Genomic DNA, 19,356 nt, shown 5'->3' on the forward strand with positions numbered 1-19,356 from the left:
AGCAATATGATAAACCATCATACATGGGAAATCATGAAAAAAACTAATTTGCATATTTTCCTCTATCATATCATTTTCCACATATGAAACAGGCATACTCCTCCAAATTATTCTGTGGTATCTTGTTTGTATATAGTTATTTGCATGTTGTTTCCCTCATTAGATCATAAATTCTTTGCAGGCAGGAATTGTTTTGTCTTTCTTTGCCTTTCCAGTGGGTTAGCTAAGTGGTACAGTGAATAAAGCACTGGTCCTGGAGTCTGGAGGACCTGAGTTCAAATCTCACCTCAGACACTAGCTATGGGACTCTGGGCAAGTCACTTAACCCCAATTGCCTCAAACATCTGGAGCCATCTCCAGTCATCCTCATATATATCTTGCCACAGGACCCAGATGGCTCTGGAGGAGAGAGTGAGGTTGGTGACTTTGATAGCTTTCCCATACTTAAATCCAATTCACTGCAAGTCATGGCATCATCCCGTTGTCCTGGTGCTCTTTGAGAACAACAATCTTTCCAGTGTTTAGCTCAGTGCCTAGCTCAGAACAAGTGCTTAATAAATGCTAGTTGACTGATGACTGACTACAAAATTTGCCCCAACTAAGGACATATTGCAACAACTTACGTGGTATAGTGTAATTAATCCCTTTCTTTAGACTTGAATATTTCAAAAGAGCCATGATTTCATCAATGTAGTTACTTCCCATAAGGGAAGCAAAATCATTCCTTCTCCATTCTTTTCTTATCTTTGTAATCTATTGGGAAGTCAGTACTCCTGGGACCACCAGACACCAGATATAGAGAATCTGAAAAGTTTACCCCCAGAAAACAAAATTTAATGGGAATTATCAGCCCAGAGACTATGGTGGAATTTTCAAATCAGTACTAGAAATACAAGTCTGATATGATCATAATAGACTGTTAGAAGAAATTATTAAATCTGTGATAAACATATAATTCTACAAAAATGATTCCTACATAATGAAAATAGAAACCATAACAATAATCTTCAATCTTTAATACGTACTTATTCATTTTCTATCCTAAGTCTAATGTAATTTGCCTGGATATAAAGGCACCTGGCCTTTTCCAACTCCTAGAAAAGAAAGGGGTGAAAGGATGGAAAGAAACAAATTTCTGTTCATGTCCCTGCTCATCAGTAGAATAGCTTTCTATCTACTCTTGGCCATAGAGAAGTTGAGAAGATTTACAATTTTCCCTGCTTCTTTATCCTTTGGCAGAGGAGGAACCCAGGATAGAGATCCCAAATAGACTGCAGCTGCTTTATGGCTGCCAAAAGGCAAAAAGGCCAAAAGAAAATGCTCCAGTGGCATTTACTATAACCCTACCTATTACTTCAGGACAAACTAGCCCACATAAATAAATGGATGGATGAATGGATGATTGGATGGATGAACAAACTGTCTCCCTCCATCCATCTACACAATTCATTACAGATCATATGTCCAAACAGAAGGGATCCATATTAATCCTAACAGAAAATTGCCAACTCTCTATAGGGCCCTTGGATATCTTTCCTGTGCCACAAGAGCTGGATGGGGGAGCAGTATTTCCTGTCCCTGTTCAATAGGTAGAAACTACCAATTGATAGCTATGATATTGCTAAGAATGAAGCCAAGAATGCTTGTGGCATCCCTATCTATCATTTAGTACAATAGCTGGGCTTGGAGGAAGACCAGAATTTGAATCTTGCCTCAGGCATTTACTGGCTGTGTGGCCTTGAGTAAGTCATAATCTCTCTGAACCATAGTTTCCTGATCTGTTAAACAATGGGGCTAGACTCTCAGGTCTCTTCAAGTTCTGAATCTATGGTGCCCATTATTTCCTATTTATTACATTGCTCTTATGGAACTGATATTAATAAAGTTATTTTACCTAAAGTTGTGATTTTGAGGACCCAACAGGGCAAGGGTTCCAATGACCTACTTTAGGTAGTATGGCATAGGAGAAAGAATATTGGATTGCAGTTAGAAAAGATCTGGATTTGAATTCTAAATCCTGCACTTGATTGCTGTGTAACCATAGGCAAGTCATTTAGCTTCCCACAGCCTCAATTTCCTTTTTTAAATGAGAGTCATTTTTAAAAGGTAATATAGGGCTTTAAAAAAACATATAACCATTAAAGACATGCACAGAAGAAATAGTGTAAAGTATGTCATCAAAGAGATCTATGAGCCTGTCATGTAGTAAGAGCAAGGAATACTCTATAGAAACTACTCATGCTCTACAGGTATCCATACAATATTAAGAGATTTAAAGCATGCTCCCCCCCCCAATGCATTGGATGAACCTCCTATGAAAGATTTACCAAAGGACAAAAGAGTCACAGGATGAGAAGGAAAGGAATTTAAATGTCAAGCTTAGGCATTTGTATTCATCTTAGAGCTATTGCTGTCATTTTGTACTTTGTTCTTGAAGACCGTCATATATTCATGGCAGACAGATTAGTACAGTGGAGAAAAAGCTCATTTCAGAGTCGGAGGACCTGATACTTTTTATCTGTGACCTTGGGCAAATTACTTAACGTCTCAAATTGGTCTCAGTTTTCTCATCTGTAAAATAAAGGAAGTGGACTAGATGGATTTTGAAGTTCGTTCCTGCTCTAAATCTATGCATCTATGGCCCTATGATAGTGAGGTGGATGGTACTAAAGGTGGCACAGTGGACAGAGCACTGACCCTAGAGTCAAGAGGACCTAAGTTCAAATCTTCCTTCAGACACTTACTAGCTGTTTGACCCTGGGCAAGTCACTTAACCTCAATTGCCTAAAATATCCAGGGTCATATCCAGTGGCACTGATATAGATGTGAGAGAGAGATGATGATGATGATGATGGTGGTGGTGGTGGTGGTGATGATAGATAGCTCTGGAGGAGAGAGTGAGGTTGGTGACCTTACACAGCCCTCAAGACCACCCTCAAGTCCAGAGAACCAATGAATTTGGGTAATGCTAGCCAATTAACTTGAAGCAGGGTGGAAAGACCACCTCTCCTCAGGACACGGAAGAAGGATCCTGGGGCAGTTCATTGCTCAAACAGGCTGGTGGTGGAAGATTTGAGGACACTAGGTTAGATAGGTTTTTTCTTGGCTTTCTGATTCAGGTCTTCTCTTTTTCACTAATAAATGCTTTAATGCCCAAAACTGGTGCTGAAGCTTCTAATTTATAAGCAAACCCTAGCTAGTTTTCCCTACACTTGGGACAGGAATAAGGCAACCACACATTAGATTTTAAATGTCACACTACTTATAAATTAATGGCTATTGCACTAGTTTTGGCATTAAGCATTTATTATTAATTAATATTACATATTATGGAAGTATTGACCACATGTCTCCCTGGCTTCCTCAATAGCCACAGGCTTGAAGGCCTAACAATTACAGACCCCTAAGAACAATCTTCTGAGCCAAGAGGGTGAGCAGCATGAGGGAGGGAGGGAGGGAGGGAGGAAGGGAGGAAGAGAGAGAGAGAGAGAGAGAGAGAGAGAGAGAGAGAGAGAGAGAGAGAGAGAGAAGAGGGTGAGTGGAGGGAAACAAGAGGCTGACCCTAGTGTGTCTGGGGGTTTTATCCCCCTTAGATAGAAGCAGATCACCATACATTGATCTAAGCTAATTGGTTATAGCATCATTTAGCTCCATTGATTGACATGAATTGGGGGGTGGTCTTAGGGTAAGTTCCTGAGTCTAGGTGCTTCTTCCCCTAGCTAAAGAAAAGGATTGCTCTGCATTCCTTTTGATCAGGTGAACTCATCCCAGGAAGGTTTCTGGGGTGAGAGGAAAAGAACAGCTATAAATAATATCTAGGCTTCTCCTAGAAATCCATTTTTAATCACTATTTTCTCACAATTGGATTGAGGAACTCCTGGGTAGAAAATCTGTCTCTCCCAATGAAGATTGGTGTTTCCACTTCTATTCCTCTCACCCTCTTCTTATCTCTCTATAAGCTGGTTCTGATCTCATCATTCAATTGAGACTGATTCCTCCAAAGTTACCAATGATTTCTTAATTACCAAATCTAGTGACCTTTTCTCACTCTTCCTCCTTCTTAACTTCTCTGCAGATTTTAACACTGCTTTCCTCAATACTCTCTTTTCTCTAGGTTTTTATGACACTACTCTCTCTTGGTTGTACTACTAGCTATCTGACCACTCCTTCTCAGTCTCTTTTGCTGGTTTCTTATCCAAATCATGCCCTCTAACTGTAGGTATCCCTCAGATTTCTGTCCTGGGACTCTTCTTCCTCTGTACAATTTTACTTGGTGATCTTATCAGCTCCCATGGATTCTATTATTATCTCTATGTTGATGATTCTCAAACCTGTTTATTCAGCCCAAGCCTCTGCTGACTTCCAGTCTCACATCTCAAATTGCCTATTGGGCATCTTGAGCTGGATGTTCTGTAGACATTTTAAACTCAACATGTTGAAAAATCAACTTATTGTCTTAGATACCTAGGGAAAGTGAGAAGTAAAAAAGAGTATCCAGGTTGTGAACCTTGATGACCAGAAGATGGTCTCTTTTTTTGTGGGGGGGGGGCAATGGGGGTTAAGTGACTTTCCTAGGGTCACACAGCTAGTAAGTGTCAAGTGTCTGAGTCTGGATTTGAATTCAGGTCCTCCCGAATCCAGGGCCAGTGCTTTATCCACTGAGCCACCTAGCTGCCCCCTAGAAGATGATCTCTTGAGGGTACAGAACAAAGCCCTAGAAAGGTACAAAATGGAGTACTATGCGAGAACCAAGAGGAGAAGATTATTACTAATAGAGAAATCTGGGAGGGCTTCATGGAGGAAGTGGCATTTCAATTAACTTTTCTATTCAATTCAGCAAACACTTTCAAAGTGATTACTAAGTTCCAGACCCTGTGTTGGGCATCAGGGAGGCAGACAAAAGCTAAAAGTTCCTTCTCTTGAAGAGTTGACAAGTATAGACAGATAAGCATAATAGAAGGTAAATTGAAGATGGAGAAACCATTAACAAAAATGAAATATCAGGGAGGCTTCACAGAGGATGTAGGATCTGAGCTGATTCCTAAAGGAAGACAGGGATTTTGAGAAATATGAGTGAGGAAGGAGTATACTCTAGTCATGGAGGATAGTCTATGACAATGTGGAATAGGAATGTTGAATTCAGGAATAACTAGTTAGTAGGTTTAGTAGTTTCAGTGGAATGTAGACTTCTGGAACATCAGGTTGGAAAGGTAAGTAGGTGCCAAACTATGGAGGGGAGCCATTGAAGATTTTTGAGAAGGAGGAAGCGAGACAGAGACAGAGTCAGAAAGAGAGAAACCTAATCATATCTATGCCTCAAGAAGCTCATTTTGGCAACTGTGTGGAGGATGGATTTCAAATGAGGAGAGAATGAAAGGAAGGGAGTGAATCAGGAGGCTCTTGAGGTGCTCCAGGTGAGAAGTGATGAGAGTAGTTGTATGAATGTAGAGGAGAGGATAGCTGCAAAAGATGCTATGGGGGTAGCTAGGTGGCACAGTGGATAGAACACCGGCCCTGGAGTCAGGAGTACCTGAGTTCAAATCCGGCCTCAGACACTTAACACTTACTAGCTGTGTGACCCTAGGCAAGTCACTTAACCCCAATTGCCTCACTAAAAAAAAAGGGGGGGGGCGGCTAAGTGGTGCAGTAGATAAAGCACTGGCCCTGGATTCAGGAGTACCTGAGTTCAAATCCAGCCTCAGACACTTGACACTTACTAGCTGTGTGACCCTGGGCAAGTCACTTAACCCCCATTGCCCTGCAAAAAAAAAAAAAAAAAAGATGCTATGGAGGTAGAATTGACAAAACTTTTCAACTGACTGGATATGGAAGGTAAGGAAAAATGAGGAGTCTTGACTGAGTGAAAGGTGACTTAAGATCCTAAGCTTGAATGACTGGTACTCTCAATAAAAGTGGGAAATGAGAAATTCTGAAAGAGGGTCAGGTTTGCGAGGTAAATGATTAATTCATTCAGTGTTAGATTATTAAGTCTGGGATGCTTCTAGGAATCTAGGCAGAGATGTCCAGATGTGGAACCGGAGTTCAGGGGAGAAATTAGAGCTGTATATGCCAAGAAGACCTTCGACAAATAACTCTTCTGAGAACCACTTGCGTTCTCTGTAAAATGGGAATAATACTTGTACTCCTTACTTCAAAGAGCGGTTGTAAGGAAGGTGCTTTGTGACCCTTAAAGTGATAGCATAATTAATGGGAGCTCATGTGGCATTGTAAAATTAGTGCTGGATTTGAAGTCAGAGGATCTGACTTCAAATCCGACCTCAAAGTCATTTGTGTCACTTTAGGCAAGTCACTTGACCTCTTTGGGCCTCAGTTTCCCACCCCCTTTAAAATGAAGAAGTTTTACTAGATAACTTTTATGGTCATTTAAGATCCCTGAAACAGCTAGGTGATGCAGCGGATAGAGTGCTGGGCTTTGAGACAGGAAAAACTAAGTTCAAATTTTCTCTGAAGTGAAAAGCTACCTTTTAATCACTCTGCCTTCCAACAGGCTGACCTACTAGCTGTCCCTCAAATTTGATGTGTCATCTCCTACCTTCATTCACACAAGCTGCCTCTCTACTAGGGTAGATTCTGTGGTATTTTTATCTAATTCCCAGCACCTATCATAATGTCTTTATGCACAATAGGACTTTAATGAATATTTCTTCAAGTTTGAATTTTTTAAGTCATCTCTACTAAAGTGTTAATTTGATGAGGGAGTGATACTTTGTACCAGGGGTGGGTTGGGAAGAGGGAAACTTCACAGAGAAGGTGGTACCTGAGGAGAGTTCTGAAGGAGAGTGAAGAACCTCTGAAATTCAGAGATAAAGAAGCAGTACATCTCCGGAATGGGAAACAACTTTTATGAATGCATAATGGAAGGAGATGTCACATCAAATATGAGGGACAACTAGCAAGGCAATCTGCTTCACTGTAGAATATGATAAAGAAAATAGGAATCTATTACAATTACACTAAATAGCATAGGTGAGAAGTGATCGATGGCCTGAAAGTGGGAAGGTCCTGAGGGGGTTGTGGAAGGGGGAGTGGTAATCACATGAATGAAGAGCAAACAGGGTATAAACACAGGAGCTATTGTGGAGGTAGAATCAACAAAATTTGGCAACTGATTGGATGTGGGGGCTGAGGGAGAAGGAAAAATCAAAGAGGATTCCAAGATTTTGAGCCTAGGTGACTGAGAGAAATAAAGACATAGGGAAGGGAATTTTAGAAGGGAAAGAAGATGAATTTCATATTCCTCAATGTTGAGTTTGACAGTTTGAGGGACATATGGAGATATCCAATATGCAGTAGAAAATATGAGACTGGGGCTTAAATAATCAGGATGGGGTGGGATATAAATACACACATGTATAATTATATGTAATGTATAATTATAAATTATATATATGGCAACACCTCCATGATGTCTCTGTGAATGATGACTAGTCAATGAGCATCTTGATTTATTTAATGTCAATTTGGCAATGCCATACTCCTCTTCAAGAAGAAATAGAGGGGCAGCTAGATGGCGCAGTGGATAGAGCACCGGCCCTGGAGTCAGGAGTGCCTGAGTTCAAATCCGGCCTCAGACACTTAACAGTTACTAGCTGTGTGACCCTGGGCAAGTCACTTAACCCCAATTGCCTCACCTAAAAAATAAATAAATAAATAAGAAGAAATAGAGCTCATAGTCATTATCAATGCCTGTGACAGGTCACTAGGTATGTTGCATCCAAAAGACAGTTGTCCCTGACCTGGTGGAAATATATATATACATATATATATGTATATACATACATATAATAGATATTCCCATCCTGATCCTCTGATCTTTAGTCCCATATTTTTATTGCATATATAATATATAAATTTTAAAAAATATTTATAATCTTCTAAGCATATTTTTTTCTATTTAGATGCATAACCTGTATCATCTAAGCCGATATAGATATATTTGAGGGTGGAGTTGGATATATGTGTGTGTGTATATATATGCATAGGAATACTTATATATGGAAATCAACCATACAGCAATAATAATTTAATCCATGGGGTGGTAAGATCACCAAGAAAAGAGAAAAAGAAAAAAAGAAGAGGAATCAGGAAAGAGCCTTGTAATATAACTATGTTCAGTGGACAGGAAATCAAAGATGATCCAGCAAAGGAAACCTAGAAGAAATGGTCAGTCAGATAGGAGGAGAAATAGGAAAGAGCACAGACACCAAAGGATGAGAAAATACCTATGATAAGGAGTGAGTGTTCATTGGTATTGAAAACTAAAGAAAGATCAAGGATCCTGAAGACTAAAACAAGAACATTGGATTGGACAGTTAAGAAATGCTGTAAACCTTTGAAAAAACAGTTTCAATATAGATTTGGAAGACAGACTGTAAATTGAAAAATGAGAGATCTTCCCCATGGAATCCCTGGACCCTACTTGCCTTCTTGTTTGCTTGGGGATAAATTCCCAAATTTCCCATCTGTTCACTGCATTAAGGGCAGCTAGGTGGTCCAGTATATGGTGTGCTGGGCCAAGAAAACCCCAAATGGGGTCACAAAGAGTCAGACACAACTGAAATAACTAAGCAACAAAAATTCACTGTGTTACTATAAATTGAGGATACAGGGTGCCACAATGGAAAAAACAGTAGCTTAGGATTCCAAGTACCTGCATTCAAATCCTTCCCCTAATGCTATCAATATGTCTGGGGCAAGTCAAAACTTCCTTGGGCCTCAGTTTCCTCAAATGAAAAATGAGAGAGCTGGATGAGATTACCTCACAGGTCCTTCCTGGTTCTAAGAGCTATTTTCTGGTTACCTGAACTACAAAATAAACCAACAGATGCTAAAAAATTTTAACCCTTTAAAAAAAGAGTAGTTACGGGGCGGCTAGGTGGCGCAGTGGATAGAGCACCGGCCCTGGAGTCAGGAGTACCTGAGTTCAAATCCGGCCTCAGACACTTAACACTTACTAGCTGTGTGACCCTGGGCAAGTCACTTAACCCCAATTGCCTCACTTAAAAAAAAAAAAAGAGTAGTTAGGTTGGGAGGGAGAATGCCTGCTAACACTTTCATGGTTCCAAATATGACAAACTACTATGGGAAAGTATGAATCTGAGTGGAAAGCATCACAAAACCTCTTATGGGACCAGAGCACATAGAACTGGAAAGAAACTTAGATAGAGATCCTTTATTTCAATCTTCTCATTTTACAGATGAGAAAACTGAGGCTTAAAAGAGGTGAAGCAACTTTCCAAACATCAAAAGTAGCAGCATCTGATGGACAAGTACTGGTGAATGAGTTTAAGCATTTTTCTAATTTCTAATGCAAGTCCATAAACAAAAGATTTTTGTAATAAATAAAATGATAAAAATTGAATAAAATGATAAAAATTGAATAAAATTAAAAATTGTAATAAAATTTTGTTATGAAGTTGGAATAACCTTTCTAAGTGGGAAAAAAGCCAGGTTCTTTGACTCCAAATCCAGGGTTCTATCCCCTGCATCTCACAAAGTTTCTCTTGAGAAAAGCTTATTCTACTACAATCCTCTAATACAATAATAGTTTCACTTTTCATAATAAATGGCTATTAATGTATTAGGTCTTCAGTTTTTTTTCAAATGATTGAATGTCTTTGTGGAAGGAGAACGATTTTCTTTTCTTTTCTTTCCTTTTTTTTTTTTTTTTTTTTTTTGGCACAGGGCAATGAGGATTAAGTGATTTGCCCAGGGTCACACAGCTAGTAAGTGTCAAGTGTCTGAGGTCAAATTTGAACTCAGGTCTTCCTGAATCCAGGGCCAGTACTTTACCCACTGCACCACCTTGCTGCCCCAAGACTGATTTTCTAAAGAAAGAGTTGACTATAATAATAGTGGCTCACTTTTCTGTGCCTTAACATTTATAATGTACTTTCTTCATAACAAATCTGTGACATAAGTTGTGATAGTATTATTCCACCCATTTTTCAGATGAGGAAATAGATCTGGAAATGCTGAGTGACTTGCCCAAACTAGTAGCCCAGATAAGTGGAAGAGCTGGGTCCTCAGATATTGAATCCAGTGTTTCTTCCAACTTACTACACTTTCCTGTTTGTGTCATCCAATTTCACTTAGTGAAACAAATTACAATTAATATGCTGGTGTACAATGGCTGCCTGATCCATGACAACAGATGTAATTTTGTTATTTAGAATTAGAAAAATCTTCTCATCAAATTCTAGTTAAAATCTGTGCCAAATATCAAGGATGTAATTTAAATAGTCTTCAAGGCTATCCCCAAATTTCAGATATGAAAGAGACCTCTGGACATCTATCCCAACCCAGAACACAGCGATGATCCCCTCTACTACCCAAATGGTTCTACACAAGTGATTATTCAGCCTTTGTTTGAAGAGACAGTGAGAGAGAACTCATGACCTACCAAAGCTGCCCAACCACTTTTGAATAACCCAAACAACTTCTTTTTCTAATCATCATGTAAAGTAGGATTAAGCAGCAAATCTCTTGTTTTTTTACCATTGAAGATTATTTTATTAAAAGATGGTTCATTCTTTTTCTCTTAAACAGAAAAGTACAAAATGAAAAGGGACATATATATACTGTTTCTCAAAAGTAAAAGTGGTGTGTATATGGTTTTGTTTTACTGCTTTGGAAGTTGTATTTTGTGAAATGGGGCCAGGTACATTTGGGTATTTATTGGAATATGTCTGTAGTGTTGAAACAAAATGTTTCAATAAAAAATTTTAAATGTAGGAAAGAACAATGACAGCACACTGTTCTCTGCCAAACAAACTAACCAAGCAAACAAGCAACAGGAATTAATCAAATACCTACTATGTGCTTCTGGATTTCATTGTCGAAAAGATGTTGGCATTTCCTCCTTGACTGAAACATCTCTGCCCTTAAAACTTCTTCTGAGAATACACAGTACTTCTGGCCCTTTGGGCAACATTCCTGGCCTCTCATCTACCTAGAGATAGAATCATTGCCAGCTAAGCCTTCTGGGATGGTCTTCCCAGCCACCTGGGAACAAATCTCTGACCTCTATCCAATTTCTGAACAAACCTTTGTTCCCTTGTCAACTTACAGGACAGATGCTGGACATTCAATTAACTATATAGACATTTTCCTATCTTCTGATATACTATGCTTTGAAACATAACACTGGTTCTTCCTATCCAATCATCGAGAGCTTTCCTAGTTTCTGGGTAAATAGGTTCCTGACCTTCTGTCATAATATCACAATAGAGAACCTGATTTTGAATCACACATCTACCACTCCCTAACTTATGGGACACCGGGTAAGATATATGACCTCTGTGAACCTCAGTGTCCTCACTTGTCAGATGAGGGAGCTGAACTCAACCTTCAAGGTCTCTTTCAGCTCTGTGCAGATGATCCTATGATAGAGTAGCCCTCCTAATCTCCATGGTGTCCACTAAGTGGTTTCTGTGATTCTCCTGGTCACCTAACCAGTGACCACCATACATACATTCTATGACAAAATTCATTTTTTAACTCTGATCACTTGATTACATAAAAAGGATAACAGAATAATCCAAAAACAGAATGAGATAGAAAGAAGTAGCTTAGAATTATGAGTATAATCAGGAAAACCCATCTTCCTGATTGACTCTGGCTAGAGTATACCCCAGTGAATCTATATGGAGCTGGGCCTTTTCTAATGCCACATGCATCCCTTTCATTTATACATGGACCCATTCTCTTTCTGGTGGGCACCCTAAAAAAGGATACGCACAACTAGAGTTTCTGGTTGGATGCCACTTGTTGACTTCTCCTGGCCACTGAACCAGGAAAAGCCAGACAGACATTTTTTTTTTTTTTAGTGAGGCAATTGGGGTTAAATGACTTGCCCAGGGTCACACAGCTAGTAAGTGTTAAGTGTCTGAGGCCAGATTTGAACTCAGGTACTCCTGACTCCAGGGCCGGTGCTCTATCCACTGCACCACCTAGCTGCCCCGCCAGACAGACATTTTAAAAGGAGCAATTCCACTCTCTGGAACATTCTCTTGTCCCTCTCTCCTGAACATGAGACATAGAACACTATTTCTAGTGTAGTATAGTGGATTAAAAGCATTACTCTCATGGACACTGGGGATGGCACATGAGCCCACCAACCCCCATGACCTCTCCTCCCATGCAGCTCCATGTATTTTTTAAAAACATGCTGGGAAGCATAGTGGTTTCAGAATCATTTGCCAGTTTGAAGCAGTAGGATGGCCTTTAAAGGGTGGTCCCCTTGAATAGGAGCACGCTGATTCTGAAGTCCAGTGCAATCTTGGTGAGACTCCTGGTCCAGGTTCTCTTGGAGGCAGAGCAAGACGAGCTGGCTAGCCACATGGAGGGGCCCCAAGGGTTGCCCTTCACCAGTGTCTGCTTTTAAAACATGTATATTGTAGTCCAGTAGGATTGAAATTGTACAAAAGGCCTTAAACTGTAGAACCATATGGCATCCTCTTAGGTCCCCTCCATTTGAAGGTATCTTCCAAACTTTAGTGTTTTTTTAATAAAAGCTGGCTTTTCAGGAGTATGATGAATGCACTACTGTTCTCCAATAATGTGGGTGTGTTTTTATGAGTGTAGGTCTTAAATTCGGAAATAATGTACACATGTAGACTAGAGAGATAATATGTCAAAGTGATCTCAGTTGTACATAGTAAATCTGACTAAAGATTGTATATTCTCCCTCAAAAAAAAAAAGGCAGAAAGACCTGGGTCCTGACTTGGATATAGACTGCCTGCTTGCCTTGGTCAAGAACCTTCACCTTGTAACGATTGGAATGACGCCACCTGCTGGATACTTACTGTAGAAGAGTTCTGCCCATGAAGCGAAGGTCTTTGAGGGCAAGACCAGGAGTCTTTTCTTCAGGAGTCAGGAAGTGACGCGGACTAGTGGGAGGAGGAAGGAAGAGACTGGCACTGACTCTGGGGCTCTTTCCTGAGGACGCTGGCGGAGAAGGGAGCTAGAAATGTGCTCTCCCTTTAATAGATAGGAATCTAGACCTTTCTCTCTCTCTTTACCAAATCCTTATTCTCCTTAATAAATGCTTAAAAGTCTAACTCTTGCTAAAGCTTGTAATTGATTGGCAACCACTCATTAGATATTTTAGACAGTTTAGCTAGAATTTTAACCCTTAACAGATGGCTGACCACGAAGAGGAAAGCTAAACCTCAGTCTTCTTCTGATCTTCTGGTTGGGTAAGAAATTTCCCCTCCCTCTCCCTTTAACTGCTAAGTACTGGTGTACTGGCTGTGTTTTCCTTTAAATTTTTTCGAATGGACCTTTTAAACTCCCTAATTATCCTATTTTTTATTTTAGTCTGTTTAACCAGACAAATGGGAGATAAGATCATGTTAATGCTTTGTTTTTGTGGATTTTCTATTTTTCTTTTTATTTTTGTTAAAAGAGCCAGCAACTTACTCACACAAGGAAATATCTCTCCCTCTCCCAACCATGCTTTTTCAGAGAAACCTGAAGAGATTCTGGCAGCTTTTCCCAGTTCTAACAGTAATTGTTGCTTTAATTTTGCATGCCTGGAGGCAATGACCCACCCTCTAGAAGCTTTTAATCCCCTAGCACCTGGAGGCAAAGTGGGGGAAGAGGAATCCAGGCCTGAGTTCAAAATCAAGTCTGATTCAAATTGCTCTGGTCCCTCCCCTCCTCTCCAGACCCCACCCTCTACTCCTCCTATGGCCAAGCCCATAGCTTCCCCTGCCTGGGAAGTCCAGAGATCTGATGCCCATGCTCAACTTTTTCTACCTGCATTTGCAGCTTCAGGCTCAGCCCTTCCCCGGCCTGGCTGTGCTTTTGAGACAATCTTAGAAAACTCTTTAAATTCCAGATATGCTCGTTTTGTTCATAATTTTGCTAACCTGCTTTTGTCTTTAATTAGTAATCTTATAAAGCATTTGTATGGTGAAAAGAATGACAGACAATATAGAGGGGTTAAAGAAGAAAAACTTAATCTGAATAAGAATGACAATCATCACCATAGTTCAAGACTCCACTTCTTTTGCCATGGAAGGGTATATATTGTACAGAAATGTAGAAGTAAGCAACAAGGTATTGATATGAGTATTGGGGATTTTAGATATCGGAATCAAAAGTGTTCTGAATTCACTCAGAGTAATAGTATCAGTTCAGAGGTTACATAGGATTTCTATGCTATTATATATACATTTTGAAATTAATGGTATGGGTTTATTTTCATAGAGATTTTCATGCTTTTGAGATTGTGTCTTATACTTAGTTTTTAAAACAAGGAGAACATTTGTAAAAGTTTTTTATAGTCATGTGATCAAGTTTATATTTTATAATACTCTTATTAATTAATTAAGTTCATATTCATTTAGATTTCCTTAGTTTGAATTTCATTGTCTTTTATTATTCCATGTGTATTTTCTTCTATTCATTCATCTATCTAATTTTGAAACATGGTTTTGATTTCATAATACAATGTTAATTCTAGGAGTATTGTGCTCCCATATTCTGAGTTATTTGTTTTTGCTATTTTTTCTCAACTGATTATTTTATCAAACTCTTTAAAGCATTTCCTTGGCAAATTGGTTGCCATGGCAAGTGTAAATTGATTCTAGAAGTATTATTTTTGATAAGCATATTTAAAAAAAAAAAGAGGGGAATGTTTGTAAAAGTTTTCTTTTTTCAAAAAAGTTTTCTTTAGGATTGTGTTGTGCTTTAACTTGTATTTAAATATGTTCAGATTTTTCACAAAAGTAATTGAATACTAAGTAAAAAAAGGTATTATTTGAAATTGTTGCATAATTACATATTATATTCTGAGTCAAGATGTATTCACATTTTTTGCAATCATTTATTATCCTCAATTTTTAAATCCATATGAGACTTGGATTATGGGAACTTATCATTTAAGACATTAATTGCCTTTATTCTGAGTTATCAGATGCCAGTTGGCCAAGATGCCATCCAATCACAAGAGGAATACATGCAAAGAGCAGAAATTGAACTGTTACATGAGGGGAGACATGCACGAAGTTAAGGTATGGCCGAGGGAACGGCTTTTGACAAATGTTGAGGTTGGATTCTCTTGGTTTAATATTTTATTTTATTTTTCCCCACGATATTGTACAGATGGCTGGAAGTATTGATCCCACCCATCTCACTCACCTAGCTTCTATGCTCCCTCCTATATGCCTGATGCCATGGACATCTCAATCCCATGCATCTGATTAAGTCTGACTCAGTTTCCTCCAATATGTTCGGTGGCATGGACATATATTCCATCCACCTATTTTAAACCTGGCATACTGCATGGGCAGTATATATTGCTCAAGTGTGGGAATGCTCATATCCCATCATTTCTCTGTTCTTTTATGGTAACCCCCATAATTATCTCAGGTGTCATGATAAATACAGTGTTGAATTTGGCCTTGACACCTGTTACCAATTATATTAGATTTTTTAATTTCTCATAATGGCATGAGGATAATTAGGCAGATGATGCAAAAAGTGATGAAACAAAGATAAAAAATTATTTTTAATAATTAATATCGCAGCAATTGTCTTCTCAATTACCCTCCATAAGGGAGGGGACTATAGTAATATTATAATTTTAAAGAATGGTTCAATTTTTGTTTTATTATATGTTTCATGTGTAACAACTAAGATTCTGAATTCCCTTAGACATGTTTTTGAGAACTTTCATTGTTTGATTTGATTATTGACAAAGCTATTTTAAAGTTGTGTTAAGCTCAATTTTGTAGGAAATTTTCCTGGCTGATTACCAGCATCCACACATCAACCCCTGAAAAGACTTCCATTCCACGACTACACCTAGAGGACATCTGAGAAAAGACTTTCAGAGACTTTAAATGAACAGTTTTGATTTGTTCTTTTTGTTGGTTTTTTTCTCTTTCTGTTATAATATACACCATCTGTAACATGTATTCTCTGCAGAGGCCCTCCCTTTGCAAGACTAATGTCAAAGCGTCGGTTCATGAGGACAAAAAAAAAATCGCCCCTCTGGACAAAACTTTCCTCTCTTCCTTTTCTATATTGTTGTTCACATATTATTAATTAGCAATAGTTATTATATTGTTTTTACTGTTCTGTCAAGGAAACATTTTGTTTCTTGAGGAACAACAGGGGGGGACTGTAACGATTGGAATGACGCCACCTGCTGGATACTTACTGTAGAAGAGTTCTGCCCATGAAGCGAAGGTCTTTGAGGGCAAGACCAGGAGTCTTTTCTTTGGCGGGAGGAAGTGACGCGGACTAGTGGGAGGAGGAAGGAAGAGACTGGCACTGACTCTGGGGCTCTTTCCTGAGGACGCTGGCGGAGAAGGGAGCTAGAAATGTGCTCTCCCTTTAATAGATAGGAATCTAGGCCTTTCTCTCTCTCTTTACCAAATTCTTATTCTCCTTAATAAATGCTTAAAAGTCTAACTCTTGCTACAGCTTGTAATTGATTGGCGACCACTCATTAGATATTTTAGACAATTTAGCTAGAATTTTAACCCTTAACAACCTTAGTGTACCAGGCAACTTTCTAAGACTGTAAATTACAGTATAGATGACTCTTTGATGTTATTGCTGGAGAGATATCCTTACCAGAACAAAAGTCTCTTTATGTGGATGGTAACATCCATATGATGTCTCGTGTGAATGGTAGCACCAAAGATGCTACCAAAGTCAATGAGCTCCTTCATTTGCTTAACCTCAAAGTGGCAGTGCCATACTCCTCTTCCAGAGGAAATAGAGCTCATGGTCATTAATGATGCCTGTGATTGCTTTCCCAGGACACTAGGTGTGGTGCTTCCAAAAGGACAGTCCGCTCTGACCTGGTGGTAATGGAAGGATACTGGAATACTGGGGAAAGGCAAAGATTCCCCCAAAGTTTCTTGCAGTATTGGTGACTGAATCAGAAAAACTTCTAATCTAGTGTTTAGGTTAAATAGGCAAAGGAACTCTTCTAAATAAAACTTTCCCATACTATGGAGGTATGAGTAAAGATGGGAAAGAAAACAAGTTTGAAAATACAAAGAAGGGGAAGCTAGGTGGCACAGTGGATAAAGCACCGGCCCTGGATTCAGGAGGACCTGAGTTCAAATCTGGCCTCAGACAGTTGACACTTACTCACTGTGTGACCTTGAGCAAGTCACTTAATCCTCATTGTCCCACCCCAAAAAAATGCAAAGAGGAGAGGCTGCAGAGGAGGCAGGGGCTAGCCCCTTCCCCACCACCAATCTCTCACCCCCCACCTCCGGGGTGGCACCCCAGAGCTCATGGAGCCCAGGTGGCAGGCAGCTTGGATGAGGTCCCTTCCACATCAGACTTCAGGGTGGATGGAGTCAGTTGTTTTCAGGATCAAGATACAGCAGTGAGCAAAAAAATTATCAAGAAAGAGAGACCCAGGAAGAAAGGCAAGACAGTGCAGGTTCCTCTAGAAGTAAAGTCTAACAGTGATGAAGAGATGAGACTAGCAAACCAATCTGCCCTGAGGAGGAAGAGGAGGAAGAGAAGGAGCCTGCTGGGGCAAGTTTGGGAAACCTGCAGCAGAGGACTCAGTCCAGGATTGAAAAGAAGGTCTGTGAGGTGGTCCAGTTCCTGCTAGTGAAGGATCAGACAAAAGTGCCAATCAAACGAACTCATATTGTGAATACCATAACTAAAGAATACAAGAAAATAACCACAGAAATCATCAACCGACCTGGGCTGATGTTGGAGCAGGTGTTTGGAACAGAGTTGAAGAAGGCTGATGACAAGGGTCCTGCTTCTTTGCTCCTTAACAAATTGGAGCCCCTAGAAAATGGTTGCATGAGGCCAAAACATGATACAGCAAAGACGGGGCTTCTGATGGTGATTCTGAACCTCATTTTCACGAAGGGGAACTCTGCTAAGGAGGCTGTGGTTTGGGGCATGCTCAGGAAGGTGTGGCTCCACTCAGACAAAAAGTGTCCACTTTGGGGATGTGAACAAGCTGGTCACTGGTGAATTTGTCCGCCAGAGGTGTTTGGAGTACAACCGGATTCCCTACACTGACCCTGAGGAATATGAGTTCCTCTGGGGACCCAGAGCTTTCCTAGAGACCAGCCTGGAGTAGGAGAGTGCCCAGTCTGAGTGCCCCACTGAGGTGGCACAAGAAGCATCATTTCACAAGAGCTAGGTGCAGGGTAGTTATGAATTAGGACCCGTCCCCTCTCTAGTCCAGGCCCAGTAAAATTGCAAAGTGAAAAAAAGGAAAAGAAAAGCTGCTCAGTACATGTCCCTACCCATTATTGCTTCTTTTTTTAGAGAGCAATGTGGCCATCTCTTCTTTTTTTATTGTAATTACTTTTTCATCATAGAAAAATTATTGTGCAAGGAACTCCTAGTTCAACCTCTTCTTTTTACAGATGGGGAAAGTAAGATCCAGAGAAGAGAAATCACACAGTTAGTAAAGTGACAGAACTATTTACTTCTAATTCTCAATTCGATTTTCTTTCTCCTGAAACACTAGTGAAAGATGCCTGGTTGTTTGGAAATTGGAAAGAGAAAAGAAGGAAAAGCAATCACTAACTCATCACTGCCCTTGTAGCACATGCCATTCATTGGTGAGTTCTCAAGAATATTTAGTGATGTTTGATTAAGACTTGAAAAAGCACAGCTAGCATCTAATGTCTCTATAGAGATATTTTCCAATCCCTCCTATAACTTTTCTACCTTCAATAGAGTCGGGGAGTTTACTAGAGCAAGGCATTTAAAGTTTATTAGGATAATAAATATCTGTTAATAGCCACCTGGACTTTTAGAGAACAAAGGATGATTTTTACCCATCTCATAAGTGCATTTAAGTGGAAAATGAGGCTATAACAAATGTTCTAGAATGCATTGTTCTTTCACAATTGACAGTATCTAATATTCTCATACATGGCCCCGCTGTTGAGAAAAACATGTGACTAAAATACCCCTAATGCACAAATACAAAAATTATCATAGAATGATAATTCTATGGAAAGAGAAAAATAAAAGGGAATGTTGGAGGGCAATTGGAGCCGAGTTCTAGTATTGACTCTGACTAGATTATAGGTTTTGAAGAGGAGAGACCCTATGATAATTCTGTATTCCAGGTGGTATGCACAGCAAACAATGGTATGGTCCTCCCAAATACATCTCATGTAAAGGAAGGAAGGAAGAAAAGAAATAAAGGAAGGAGGGAAAGAAGGAAAGATTTATTGAGTACCTACTATGTGTCAGGCACTGTGCTAAGTACTTTACTAATATTATCTTATTTAATCTTCACTACCACCCTGGCAGGTAAATGTTATTATTATCCTCATTTTACAGTTGAGGAAACCAAGGCAGACAGAGGTAAA

General features: G+C 39.5%; 1 protein-coding gene across 1 annotated transcript in view; it reads left to right on the top strand.

Annotated features, from left to right (window-relative positions):
- Window positions 1-18,104, top strand: part of LOC122739172 (non-structural maintenance of chromosomes element 3 homolog) — a 101,904-nt gene extending 83,800 nt beyond the window's left edge. The window contains 2 exon segments of the mRNA XM_043981011.1: window positions 17,507-17,956; window positions 17,958-18,104. Of these exon segments, the coding sequence (XP_043836946.1) occupies window positions 17,507-17,956; window positions 17,958-18,104 (597 nt within the window).
- The last annotated feature ends 1,252 nt before the right edge of the window (window positions 18,105-19,356 follow it).

Source organism: Dromiciops gliroides, chromosome 2 (genome assembly GCF_019393635.1).
Source record: "Dromiciops gliroides isolate mDroGli1 chromosome 2, mDroGli1.pri, whole genome shotgun sequence".
In the NCBI taxonomy this organism is placed as follows: domain Eukaryota; kingdom Metazoa; phylum Chordata; class Mammalia; order Microbiotheria; family Microbiotheriidae; genus Dromiciops; species Dromiciops gliroides.